The sequence below is a fragment of the Egretta garzetta genome, unplaced genomic scaffold (assembly GCF_000687185.1).
Source record: "Egretta garzetta isolate BGI_Z169 unplaced genomic scaffold, ASM68718v1 scaffold4, whole genome shotgun sequence".
Lineage (NCBI taxonomy): Eukaryota > Metazoa > Chordata > Aves > Pelecaniformes > Ardeidae > Egretta > Egretta garzetta.
This window is the reverse complement of record NW_009259329.1, coordinates 1145325-1159141: the sequence shown is the minus strand read 5'-3', so window position 1 is coordinate 1159141 and position 13817 is coordinate 1145325. Positions and strand designations below refer to the sequence as shown.

Genomic DNA, 13817 nt, shown 5'->3' with positions numbered 1-13817 from the left:
TGGTCTTATTCATTCAATGTGCAGGCAATTCCCGTTGCCAGTTGGTATTTAGATTTTAGAACTGTGGAAATAAAACATAAGTTATGTCCCAAAAGTGAGAGGCCTTGGGAATCTTTGGGTTTTTAGTTCGAATGTAACCTATGCCTTTCACTACTGCCTAGAAGCAAATATTTTGAGGACAAGGATATCAAATTAGTATTTGCCCAATGTCTTTGTAATGAAAAGTCATCATGAAAATAATAGGCCTTGGAAAATAAAAGGCTTCGCATAATGGAACATAAATACAAATTCCTACACAAGCAATTAGGTCTGGAAACCTTCAGATAAAAAGAATTAAAGGAAAACAGTCACTACTTTCATCTGAAAAGATATTTATTTTGAGAACTTCAACTTGCACATTGTACAAAAAAATTGACAAATTCAGCAAAAACCCTATAAAAAGTTTTTTTTTTTTTTTCTAACATATTAACATTATAATTTTAGAAAGGGTAAGAGTTAAGAAAACCAAAAATATTTGTTCCAGTCTGTCTGCAGTAAAGTGTGATTAAAAACATCCGCGTCTTGTTGAGGTATTAAACTGCAAACTTTGGTAATGGTAGAAAAAGAAAACCCATTCACAAAAGTCAGCCTTCTCTGTGTCATGTACAAGAAACAAAGTATTTCATAAAAAAAGGTCAGAATTGGTTATTCTCCATTTCCAGGTAGAAATGCAGCAAAACAAAGAAAAAAACAATCCAAAAGTCATGTTACCGTAATACACCTAGCATTAGGAGGAAACCTGGAAGTTTGCAAATCCATGCTAATCATGTACAGCTACAGTGTTATATTTTACCCAAAGAATAAAATCCGGTTGGCAAGTTTAAACAATTCAGTGCTTATGAAAAAAATATATATATGGTGGTTCAGAGCCCAGTCTTTCAGCAAAGGACAAAAGGCACTTAAGAATGGCTTTAGTATATCCCACAATGGCATTTCTGGATAGAAGACAGCACCTGGCTGAACAAATAGTTCCCTAATAAGAAAGAAGTCCAACTGAGGTAGTACTTCATATCGCTCCGACCACTTGGCTATACGCAAGCAGCTTTATTTTGCTGATAGAGAAAATTAGCACGAAATGGCTTTTGATAGGTTTGTCAAATGTATAAAAATCAGTTCTTTATTTAAGAAAAAAAAAAAAAAAATCATCGCAAATACCCACTTGTGGTAAAAAGATCGTAAGCCAGGAACCATCTTGTACAAATTTAGCATCAAAATGCTGCCAGGGTGATGCACAAATCTACCTTTATGGCCAAATCCCCAAATGTTGAAGATTGTTCTAGCAACCAAGCCATTTTATTTTTTTAATTACAAAAAAAAAATTTAAAAATAAAAGAGGGGGCACAGGGGGCACTCTAAGAACTTTCATAATCATTAGCAGCCTTACCGGAAGCACTTTGTGAGTCCATTAAAAAAAAAATAGTTCTGTGCTGATGAATGGCAGGTTTTGGGGGAAGGAGGGGTCGGGAACCGCAAAGGTCAACATTTAGAACAAAAACAAAACCCACAAACATACAAAAGGATATTCCTTGAAGTTTATAGTTTTTTAAAAACAGGGAAGACTTTAGACTTTTTTAGGGGTCTGGGAGAACACAGACTACTTTTTTTTTTTAAATTAAGCCCATTGAAAACCCATTAATAAGTTTGAACAAAAGAAAATTAGAAGTGCTTTACAGAATCACCGTCCATTGCCATATCCAGGAAAGAGCTGAGTTAGAATGGTCTGCAGTGTTTCATTCACTTGCATGGTGTAATTTTTGCCGAGATCGTAGCGGCAGGCTGGACAACTGTACACATCAGCTTTGAAGGATCTATCCAAACAATCCTGGTGAAGCACCAAAAAAATAATTGGTTAAGAGAGAGAGAGAGGTGCAGTTTAGCTTATTCTACAGAGCCCCCACTGGAGAGACTGAGATTCCTTGTATATCCTAGCTCACACCCGGGTATTGCCAAGAGCTGAGAAAGGCCGAGAGCAATGCAAGGCTGGCAGCTGGGGAGAAAACTTCCTTCATTACACGCAATAGCACGTGCACGTCAACAGAGCACATTAGTCATGGCCACAACACGTATGCTTAGGTAGAGATACTGCATTTGATCGCACTTCTGAAGATCAAGAATTCCCCTGCAGCTGTTAAAGACTGTTGGAGCTTCTGCACAAACACTTCACATCATCCTTCAACCAACCAAACCCAACCCCTGACCCTGTAACGCTGCCGAATCCATCAGTGTCACCTAGCAGTATTGCTGAGACTGCAGAGAAGCTCTCGTCATCTTTTAAAAGAATCAGGTAGTAGCAATACAATAGTGGAACTTTCTTTAAAGCACAGACTTTTCTACACCAAAGAATGTTCATCAAATCCTAAAGTTTTCACATATAAACCTAGCCAAAACCAGGACAAAGACTGGCAAAAAAACCAAACCCCCACCCCCCACCCCTCATCTCTCACCACTAAACGAGTCAGCTCAAGGCTTGCTGGCTCAACAGAACTTGACGGAAGAGCTCTACCGATTGCTCACCTTGCACACATTGTGCTGGCATACAGTTGTGACCGGCCGAAACACAACCTCCTGACAGCAAATACACAAAAAGGCCTCTTCAACTTTATTTAGAAATTTCTGTAAAGAGAACGTTTGCATCAACTTATTGCTACGACCCTCTGAAAGATACAGCCAAAACCAACCAACCCACCACCACACCCTACTTTAGTCATAGAAAGTTTTTCTACAAAGCTCAACCAGGAAAAAAATAGTTATATTGAACAAGTTCTGATAATTGTCTTCCTACTGACCTCAACTGCAGCGCTTTGAAGTTATGCTGCAGGTGTCTACCCTAAAAAACCCCCCTATAGGTCTGAGGCTGTTTCTCTAACACAGCCAAGAGGTTTGTGTCTAGGGATAGTACGATAGTTAGTTGTCACTTTATTACTGGGGGAACAAAAGCATGATATACCGGTCCATCTTTGAGAGCTTCTAGTACTTCATTCCACAGTTTTTCATTGGCTTCATCACTTTTTATAAGAGACTTTTGCTGAGATGTCAGCTTGTATGGCTCAACTTTAGTTTTCTTTGGAGTCCCTGTAGGAGAGGTAATGAGTTTTTGCTCCCCACCTGCAAAGAAAAACACAGAGCTTTTTAAACAAACAAACAAAAAAGCAACCAGAAAAGAGTAACGAGGTAAAATGCACAAAAACCTACAAGGCTTTCTATATCCACTTGCCTACTCCACAAACCTGCTGATTTCCTTTTCCTCTTTCCTTTCCCCGGGGTATCAAACTCATCATCTCCATTATTTTCTTTTTCCTTATCTTTGTTTGCAACAGCTTCCAAATACCCTTCAGGATACTACAGGAAAACACAAAACAAAAAGCATCCAATGCAAACATGCCAGTTTGTAGGCTTACAGACTGCTACGGGTCAGAAGAATGACCGCGGGAGAACTGCTCCAGGGCTCTCCATCTTAAGCAACGAAACCCTGCTCTTGCAAAGCACTTATCCAGGCTATAGAAATTCTATGCAAGTAAATTACTTTTGTCCATTTAGCCTCCTGATGTAAAAAGAAAACAACCAACCCGCAAGACTGAAAGCACTTGTGTCCCCCTCAGTCTCAGGGTGGGGGCTGTCTTGATTCTTACGCAAGGATCATCCTCAGTAAGAACTTATAATAGAAAAATCCCCACTGTACATCAAGTTGATTGTGCAGGGTAACCCTGATGAGGTTTCAAAATAGTACCTGCATTGTTAGGCCAAGCTTTTTCATCCTGTCCTTCCCTTCTTTGGTCCAAGGAGCAGGTTCTTCATCATCCCTCCTAAGTAAGTAACGCCACACTAAAAATCCAGATTTCCCCGTCTCGGGCCAGTATTTCACCACCTTAAAAAAAAAAAAAGTCCGATGCAAGTCCATCATACGCTATAAAAACCCCTTGACCATAACCAAATCATCTTCCCCTAATTCAGTAGGTGAATTCAAATCCTTCTTACCTTATATATTCCATCATATCTGTTCCCTTCTACAGGAGCGTATTTACTATGTTTGCCTCCCTTTACGTTCCTCACCACTCGGACCGGCTTCCCAGCTCTCCAGTCCTTCGCTTCAGCTCCATTTTTGTCGTTGATGGGGGCACTGCAGTTCAGAGCCAGAGCTCTGTAAGAGAAAGTCCAATCAACTTCATGTATTTACCAGCAGAACTCTTCAGAATCAGAGGGAGGGTAAAGCAAAGCCAAGCCTGCATGGTAAACCAGCTACTAAAGGAGGAATTTATACTATGGTATTTTACTCAGAGCAACACATATAGTTGAGTGCAATACTACGAGTAGCAGCATTCCGGCATTGTGCTGAACCACAGCAATGGCTGCCAAAAAAACTGGAAGCTACCGCCTCTTTGCGGATACAGAAGGAGCCCCTTCTGAGTCTCTTCCGGGGAAAAAGGATGTAGCCAGGCTTTTGTGTGTTTGTCTTAAGCGGTAACACTTTCAAGCACCTTGTATAACACTAAGAACTCTGGGAGACAGGGACCACATTTTGAATATGCTGATTATTCATTACATTACCCTTATGTAATTGCATGGACCACCTCCTCCACTCACTTACTTGTACAAGTAACAGTTCAGAATTACAAATGAGCTGCTCTCCCAAGGTGACCAGCGGCTGCAAAGGTCTTCAGGAGAGAGTGTGAAAACTTCTACACCAGTTTACTACTCTGTTCTTTAAGTTTCAGTCAATATTAAGCGTGATACTAAGACCATTTACAATTCTGTTTCATTCACAGTGCACTGTAAGAAGCGTTTCCATCACGCAACTGATCTGCAGCCTACACCGCAGTCAAAACCCAATTTTGACAGTTTTTCCACTTAGCCGGTCTCTTTTGGTACAAACAGGACAAACAATTTTTCAGGTTGACAGATTGCCAGCTACTAAGGTTGGGAATGGAGCGTGAATGTTGCCGACCTGTTCATATTGGTGAGTTTTTGATCACAAGACTGTTCCGCTGTGCGTTTGTTTCCAGAAAGATCACGCCCTCCGCTCCCTGTATATGTGAAGGAATTTCCATGATCCTGAAATGTATATGGATGGTTTCGATACATTCACAAAAATAATTCAATAAAAGCAGAAGTCTTTTAATCAAGTGGCTTTAATATGGTATTCTGAAAAAAGGAAAGATGCTTCCTCCATTTAAGCTCCCAGACTCAGTCTATGGTCCTCTCTTATACTGCCAAGGGAGAAGATACGTTCCAGATAAGGATAACGTAACTCGTGCCTCAGGACTTACACTGCTACACGACCTTGCAGTCAGAATTAAGACTTAGAACAACTACTGAGATTCACTGCTATCTGTTTTACATGAATCGTGACAGGTATTCGGGGTAAGGGGGTGCAGGCTTGTAATGCACCGGCGATCTGCAAGGAGAACAAGCAGTAGAGCCTGGTACAGCCCAGCAAGGGCGAGGTTGGGCTACCAGAACCAAGGCACATGTTCAGCGGTAGGACCTGTGGGATGTGATGTTAGGGTGGTGTTAGTGGTGGGATGGCAGGGTTAGGTTAACGGTTGGACTGGATGATCTTAAAGGTCTTTTCCAACCTAAATGATTCTGTGATTCTATGACCTCTGGCCCCTAGTTTTGTTCTCAACACTTCTGACACAGGAAGATCTGGCAGCATATACTGCGAGAGCCTGTTCAAACTGTGGATGCAATGGAGACCCTGGAAAGGCAGCTAAGGACTCCTGCATTAAAAGCTGACATATGGGTATTAAACTTGATTTAGATGATCCTGTTTCTCAGGTTGGCACATATTACTGGACTGTAGTTTGCCTGGTTTTCTTCTGAAGAACATAAATATCGTCAAGATGGCAAAATGTCTGATATAAAGTGCAAAAAGTAACTAAAGCCAAGTGTTTTAGCTACAAGGTAGACTAGTTCTCAGGCATAAATAATCAAGATTCACTTACTATGTCATCTTCATAGCCTCCTGCCAGAACCAAGGAATAGGCGCCATCATTACTTCTGCCATGTATACCTGCTACGTGGGGCCTGTGAACACCGGATTCACTCACCTGGAAGAAAAAAAGTTTGCTAGGCAACTGCTGTCAACAAGCTCTGAACACGATGACTAACCTGCTGTCTCAGGGGTACATTAACTAATAGCACTATTTCAGATTTGGTTTGCATACACTGCAGGGTGAAACCGTGTTCTCACCAGTATCCTCCAAAAAGCTCCAGGTAGAGGAAAGAAAAAGAAAAATGCTTTTAAAAAAAACCCAAGCTGTTGAATATTTCAGTAAATTGAACACGTGGATTTTTAATTTTTTTTAATACGATGCAAATTTTGCAATTTGAATCTTTCACACTGAGATTGTGTATTAAAAAGCCCCAGGAATTTTAATAATAATAGATATATTAAAATTAAATGTTCATATAAGGGGATTGGTTTTGAAAGACTTGCAATAGCAACCTTCACCTAATACTTGAAAACAAGAACTAATCAGACAGTGCTTTTTCTTCCCCAGCTTTCTAACAGGATGAGAAAACCTTGCGTTTAATATATCTAGATATTTGAGAGAGACCCTCACCAGGAGGACAAGCGGGAGATACTACACATCTCCAGGACACGCTGGAAACAAATACATTTGGGTTGGGGTTTTTGAGCAACCAAAAAAAGCACTAAAGAAAAAAAAAAAATACTTGAAACGCCTGGACAATGCAGCGTTAGTTATGGAACACTTGATCTAGACAAAGCCAGAATTCTTTCCTTTCTGCACTTACATATCCAGTGACATACACTCCAAGATTAACAGTTTCAGGTTTCTCGTGAGAGCTGGATCATTCCCATTTTTCCCCTACAGCGGCTCAGGCCAGGATTCAGCTTCGTACCTGAACTCTGAACTTCCACATGGTGCCAACCGGAATCCCAGGAATTGGTCCATAGTGGTTTGAGGGGACAATGGTACATTCCTTTGTGCGACCAACACATGCCATGCCCTGTTTCAAAGAGCCAGACCAATCAGCCAAGAATTACAAGGAACTAACACACACTATTCTTCAAAATAAAACGGCTTTTGAACTGACCTTGCCCCAGTCTCTCCGCGAGGATGAATTAGCAGATGCCATCTTCTGTTTCTTTTTACTCTCTTTCAATTTCTCTCCTGCTAAAACCACCTCACTTGCATCATTTCGACACTCAGGGCAATACCTAAAGTCACCAGTCAATGAAAATTAACTAGCAGCAAAGCCTTAAATTAAGAGAATTTCCTCAAAACATACTGAGCTATAACATTACAATTTCCCCACAAGAAACTAGACAGGACACAAACAACTCTCCATGCTGGCATTAGAGCTGGACTAGCTAGTGTCCTTGCACAATCTTCTAAGCCATTGCAGATGTGTCAGGAAATCAGCTGTATCATAAAAACCATCGTATAAAATGCTGAAACAGGACAGAAGGAATAAAACAGTCTATTTCACTATGTATATCTAGATAGATTTCACTATCTCTCTCTACATATATCTCTCACCATATATATTTTGTATATAAAACAGTATCTATCAATCACCAGCCTAATATGGTGATGGGGCCTGTGGACTACCTATAAGTGACCCATAAAAACCATTATACAAGTTAAGCCTCCTGGCATCTGGTTTGCATTTGGTTTATAGGTAGCTCCGGTTCTCTCCGAACAGGCATATAGATGCCAAAACTAGGAAGAGTAGTTTGAAAGCCACTGGCTAAAAACATACTCTCACTAAACTGACGCTCAAGAAAAGCTATGAAGTCCTATAAAAAAAAAAACAAAAAAAACCCACAAAAACAAAAAAACACACAACCAAAAACCACACCACACAAACATCTCTTGACCTACTACAGTCACAATATTGCCACCTAAGGGCAGCATGAAGCCCTAGACCTCACTTTCTGCTTCTCATTAGATGGTAACTGCGATACCACACGCATACTCAGAACTTACCAATCCTCATCATCTGGTATACTACTAAGGGGAGGGTTGAGGCAGTAGATGTGGAAAGCCATATCACACTCATCACACATTAGCTGTTTATCCGGATCTTGTTTACCTCCACAGATATGGCAAGCACAAATTCTGCAGGTCTTGTTCGGGTTGTCCTTACAAGCTTTACATACAGGTCCATTTTGTCCTGTTAGCAAAAAGAAACCACAGTCTACTGCAGACTCCAGAAAGTGCCAAGATACGCTAGGAATGGTCAAAGGAGTCACAACTGCAGGTGCCTTGGAACTCCTAGACCTTTGGTCCTCACAAAGCCAAGTAGCAGAACATCACAAGGTAGGACCGAGACGCAGCAGACTCACGTTTTAATGGACTGGCACTAAGTGGACAAGCACTGCCTGGTTCTTCAATTTTATAAATTTCATCCACTAATGTAATTCTGCAGTCATTCAAGGAATCACCAGCATCCCTATAAGGAGAAGTTGATAAAAGTCAAGGAGATCATACTTTGAAAGTAACGTACAGCATGAATTCACAGCTGTGGATGTACATCGGTAACGCAGACTGCTCTAGTATTAGTCCTGTATCACGAGAAACCTGTTACAGCATCGCATGCTCTGGGACAGCGGCATGACAGCATCATCATGAATCAAGTAATTTTCATGCAATTAAAGTGTATCCCTTCTTGTCTCAATGAGAATCCGGGCACTTGTAGCCTTCGCTTTATTAGTAGTAACTGTTCTCCCTCCCTCAAGACTAACTCTTCTCCTATTTTGTAGTTAAAAAGTCAAAATCACTGTGATGAGAGGAAAAAGGGGGAATATTCTGGCAACCCTGTGAAACTTATCTGAAGCTTTAAAATATATATACATATACACACACACACTTCTTTCCTGAAGTTGAGAGTCCCTTACACATAGGCTCATTTTCTCCTTTAAGAGAGAACTGGAGCGATTTTTCATTATCTTTATAAAGTAAGGGTTCAGTCTCCATTATCACATCTAGCACAAAATATTACACTGAAGTTTTTGTAAAGCCGTGATGGATAGTTAACATAGTAAACAACTCTTCGCCCCTTGGCGAATACGGGGCTTCGCATCCTCCCAGCATCACGTGAATCCCCAGATCAGCGTGCCCTGTGACTCCTGAAGAGCCCAATTCCTCCGGTGGAAGTTAATCAGAAGTGCGGTACGACAAAGCCAGTCCCCCAAAAGGGACAGCCCAGCCTCTCATCTCTCCCCAGCTCTTCTGCGGCGCCGTCTTTGTTGCATCATTTTTTTCAGCAGAGCCACTCAGACCTCATGAAAGTTTAAGCAGAGTTGGGGAATTCAATTTATTCCACATTATGAATTTGCTTACCCAAGTAAGATCCTTGCATTTATCTCCTTGATCATTTTCGTTTCCCTTTTTTGCAGAATCTCCGCATCGTACCAAAACCCTCTCTCTTTTGGTTCATCGGGATTATAGTTGACCATCACCACCTGTCCTACTTCTAGCTGGTGCCACTTCAAAATAGTCCGTGCGCGAGCCCGTACATCATTCGAACTCAATTCTACAACTCCATTCTCTGGATAACTTGAAGTAGAAGGGAGGTACGGAGGGACAGAGAAGAGAAATCAGATTCAGCATCACAAGTTGTTACAAGCGATAGATTTTATCCAGAAAGGTCAATTTAAGAACTAATGCTGCACCACACACAAGAACACTGTCAAGAATAAAATCTCCTTCTCCCACACAGCCACAGCCAGAATTGGGCAGTCTAACTTTTCTACTGTTGTATCCCATTTAAAGCTTGGATAACAGCATTTCCTATTTCTAAAAACATGATTCCAACCCACTGGAATTCCAGTTGGAATTCCAACTGTAAGACAAACTTACAGTTAACAGGGCTCAGTAATGTAATTACTGTGTCGGCCCAGTTCTGGTTTACCTTATGGATCTCTACAATAAAATTTCCCATCAACATTGTGATTCAAATGATTTTATTAGCCAAGAAGGTAACAAAACTCACTCTTCATATTTCACGTGGTATATTACATCTTCTTCGGGAATGGCTGTCGGCTGATCAGGATCTGTGCAACTGTCAGCCGATTCATTTGCAGGTTTTTTTCTGGTTACATTTACAACCTGGGCTTCAAACCACGCTCCCATATTCATATCTCGAGCATCGACCAAGTCATTGATCTACACAAAGCAAAGCATACAGCTCACCAAAATGGATTTTCAAAGCAAGCATTAATTTCAAGTCTACTTGAAGACGTAGCCACCTCAAGAACTTCACCATTATCAAGATATTTAACAGATCATCTTAATTTTTAAGATTTCCTTTGCCTTCCTTGGTCCTGTTGTGCACCCCTACAGTCTTCTCAGGTTGAACCTCTTGAGGCTAAAACTCCATTCTACACCAACATGTGTACAAACAGCTTTCTTGTCCAGTACAAACCATTATTAGTTAGTCTGTAACAGACTTTCAGAACTGTCCTGCTCATAGCCTGGCAAAGACATCACTAGATTTGTAATAAAACCCATTGAAACAGACAAGCAAAGTGATTCCGAACAGCTGGTTGAGATTTTCTTTTGTTCATTCAAGAAAGTCTCAGCTTTGACAAATGTAGTGACTCCAAGCAAAAATATTGGGAAAATTTTTTAAATCAAAACAGGCAATTCTGAATGCTTTCCCCCCCCCCCCGTTTTTAATTAATGTATTGTAGTTGTAGTTAAAAGGATAAAATGAAAAATAAAATTTTTGTTGGTTTGTGGGTTGGTTGGTATTTTTATGTTGGTTGTTGGAGGGTTTAAGAGGAAAAAAAAAAATACCCACACAATTGAGAATTTCTGAAAATCTTTCATGTCCCAACTACAGAGAAACAATTGCCCTCCCGAAGTGCAGTTTTAAGCAATCTTAGGTTTTTAATGACTGACCTTATAGAGACCAAATCCCGGGTCAGTCCAGTCGGGCTGCGCCGCTGTGCTCGGCTGTCCCTCCAGTTCCATGGCACCCTCTCCATTGTGAGAGCTTTTGTCAGATTCGCTTTGGCCTGAGCCGCAGCCAGAGTCTGTGTCGGAGAGTTCAGAATCCTTTTCCTTACTAACAGCAGGAAGCACTGCTGGGCTTTGTCTGACCAAGAGTTGAACAATATCATTCAGTCCAACGCTGTAATCAAAAAGGGAGTGACCATCTTCCATCTACAGGGAAAGCATCAAAATAATCTAGTTATTTCATTCAACGGAGGCTTTCCAATTCAAAACCACCCATCATGCTGTAATCGTCGCTATGTGCCAAGGCAGACCACATTGCTTGAAAACCATCAAGGAACTTGGTAGTTCTTCGGCATCACGGTTACTTACAGATTGTTATTCTTACTATTTAAAATGTTCTTTTTTTTCAACCGACTCTACAAGCTTAGAAGAACAAGACTTCCATGCCACAGTGGACTTGCTACCCAGATTAAGCCACAGCTGCATTCTAGAAGGTCTGGAAAGGTTTGCAGTCCATTCCCAGAACTGATATTTCTAGGGAATAAGCACTTAAAGAACTACAGATCCCCTACATTCCTATCAGGATTTAAAGAGAATTCCAAATTACCTACAAACTCAAAAGTTCTTTCTTCCTTAATTCAGACACATCCCATAACACAAACTGGTCTTTATACTGTAATTGTGTAGGTTCCAGGTTATTGTTACAGCATCGCTCTGTGCAATGTGGCATTAAGGAGAAGCCAAAGAGTTAATCACCCACTTTTCTCTGGGCAAGCACACAATTTTTCCATTGAAAGTAAAATCAAAAAAAGATTCAATTCAACTCGAAACTACCCAATCACTTTTTAGCGTAGCCAGGCACGTCCCAATTTCACACCCTCTCTAATTTTAAGAGTTTGTTTTGCAAGTCCGGCACCGTATGTAGTCAAATCAAGATCCTCCCCCTGCAAAAAGGAAGAGAAGTACAGGGGACCAAATAGGTCTCAGTTACCTTTCAAGAACTCTGAGGAGCACTACCACTTTAGAGTTAAAATGCAGTACTCGAGACCACAGTGCAGTTAGAAGTTTAGACAAGCTTCACCACATATTTAAGGTCTGAGTAAGAAATTATACAGGAAATGATCGTCCCCTTCCAGCCCAAACCACCAGAAAAAGCAATCCCCAGAGCTTTGTTCTCTATCAGTGGGGAAACAGAGCAAAACCACAAAAATTTACACTTCACAGGAATCACTATGATAATTCAATTCTGATTTATGGCATAAAAAGGCTACGGAACAATCCCTGGAAATCTGACTGTACAGGAAGTGATCTGGACTTTTTCTGCTGTAGAGATGAAGATTTGTTGAGATACACAAGAGCAACCCAGAGGCCGGTTGTTTCTTCTTAACAAAGAGACCCTAGCACAACTACGGTCTCGTTACCAACAGCAGGTACCAGCCCCAACAGGTGCAAACCGAAAGGGAAAAAAGCAGAGAACACCAACAGGACATGAAACCACAGCAGTTCAAAGGACAGTCTGAGAGGAGTGCCAGCATCGCAAGATGTACCTCTAACGAGGCAGGCAGGCTTTTTTAATTAGCGACTATTTTCCTAACATCATTGTAAAATTTTAACCAATAAGAGTTTGAACACTTCTAATGATCCGAAAAGCCGGACAAAGCACGAATGAGCACAGGAGGGGCACAGTTAAGATATATGGATAAATGTTTCTCTCTAAAACCACGATTAAATTAAGAACTACTGTAATTACACGAAGGAATTATCTTCGTAAGGCAAGTGCATCCTTATTGAAAACAAGGTTATCACTTCTACCGAAAAATCTGTTTAACCTTGGTTATCCCAAGCGCCAGGCTGACGTGACGGTTGGTACTTGCCCTGGACCAGTCCTCCCTTATCACTTTATCTACACCCACTACTGCACCCAAATCTGCACTACCTCAAGAGAAACGAGGTGACACGAACCCTTCAGAGACGCTACGTCTCCCCTTGCACACAAGCCTCTTTTTTTTTTTTTTTTTAATTTTTACTACTACTAGTACCCAAGCTTGTTCGATGAAAGCTAGTCCAGGTGTATCTCCATATCCTACACACTGCTAATACTTTGTACAACTAACTGCAGTCATCCCAAAATGGAGGGAAAGGTGGGAAAAAAAAAAAAGCAACTAGAAGACATTGTCCAACTCCAGCCATTCACAGTATTCCAACCGCAGGCTGAAGCGCCCCGCTGGTCTTTGACCAACCAACCGCTGGTTCAGAAGTGTCTTTAGCATGAAGGTTTAGCAGCGCAGGATATGGAAAAAAAAATAGATTTTGAAAACAGTTTCAGGTGTCTTTAATACTAATTTAGAGACGTTCTTCACTCATGTGGAAGAAAATCGTCGCGCAACTGCGATCGTAAACATACTGTCGAGAACATAACCTACTGCTGAGCCACGCAAGGTTTTAGAGCGGGTTCTGCATCGGAGGAGATTTTGATCTAAGAGCAGAAAAACCTAAAAATCACAAGCTGCTATGCCAGGTTAGAAAGAAAAATGGGAAATGGGATCTTGAGGGCTTTCAGGGCGGTAAAACGCGCTCAAAAAAAAAAAAAAAAAGTTGAAGCGCTAGACCACAAAACCTCTGGTAATAGCTGTATTTTCAGAGATTTTTGCAAAGGCGGCGACGAGATGGAAAAGCAAAACGCCAGGTGAAAAATAATAATAAATCATTTAAAAAAAAAGCCAACTTTGCTGACTTTTATTGCAGACCCCCACCGCTCGGGCAGCGCAGAAGGGAGCCCGGGAGTCACTAGATGGCAGCAAAACAACCCGTTTTCATGCAATTAAAAAAAAAAAATAAAATATCCCC

General features: G+C 41.0%; 1 protein-coding gene across 1 annotated transcript in view; it reads right to left on the bottom strand.

The window, feature by feature from the left end:
• Positions 1-522: 522 nt before the first annotated feature.
• Positions 523-13817, bottom strand: part of UHRF1 (ubiquitin like with PHD and ring finger domains 1) — a 25761-nt gene continuing 12466 nt past the window's right edge. The window contains exons 3-17 of the mRNA XM_035892323.1: positions 10914-11177; positions 10003-10175; positions 9351-9566; positions 8354-8460; positions 7995-8181; positions 7099-7222; positions 6904-7011; positions 5982-6086; positions 4982-5088; positions 4015-4177; positions 3767-3904; positions 3267-3378; positions 2987-3144; positions 2554-2652; positions 523-1861 (exon numbers count right to left, since the gene is read on the bottom strand). Coding sequence (XP_035748216.1) covers positions 1715-1861; positions 2554-2652; positions 2987-3144; positions 3267-3378; positions 3767-3904; positions 4015-4177; positions 4982-5088; positions 5982-6086; positions 6904-7011; positions 7099-7222; positions 7995-8181; positions 8354-8460; positions 9351-9566; positions 10003-10175; positions 10914-11177 — 2208 coding nt within the window. The 3' untranslated portion in view covers positions 523-1714. The remainder of the gene's footprint in view (positions 1862-2553; positions 2653-2986; positions 3145-3266; positions 3379-3766; positions 3905-4014; positions 4178-4981; positions 5089-5981; positions 6087-6903; positions 7012-7098; positions 7223-7994; positions 8182-8353; positions 8461-9350; positions 9567-10002; positions 10176-10913; positions 11178-13817) is intronic.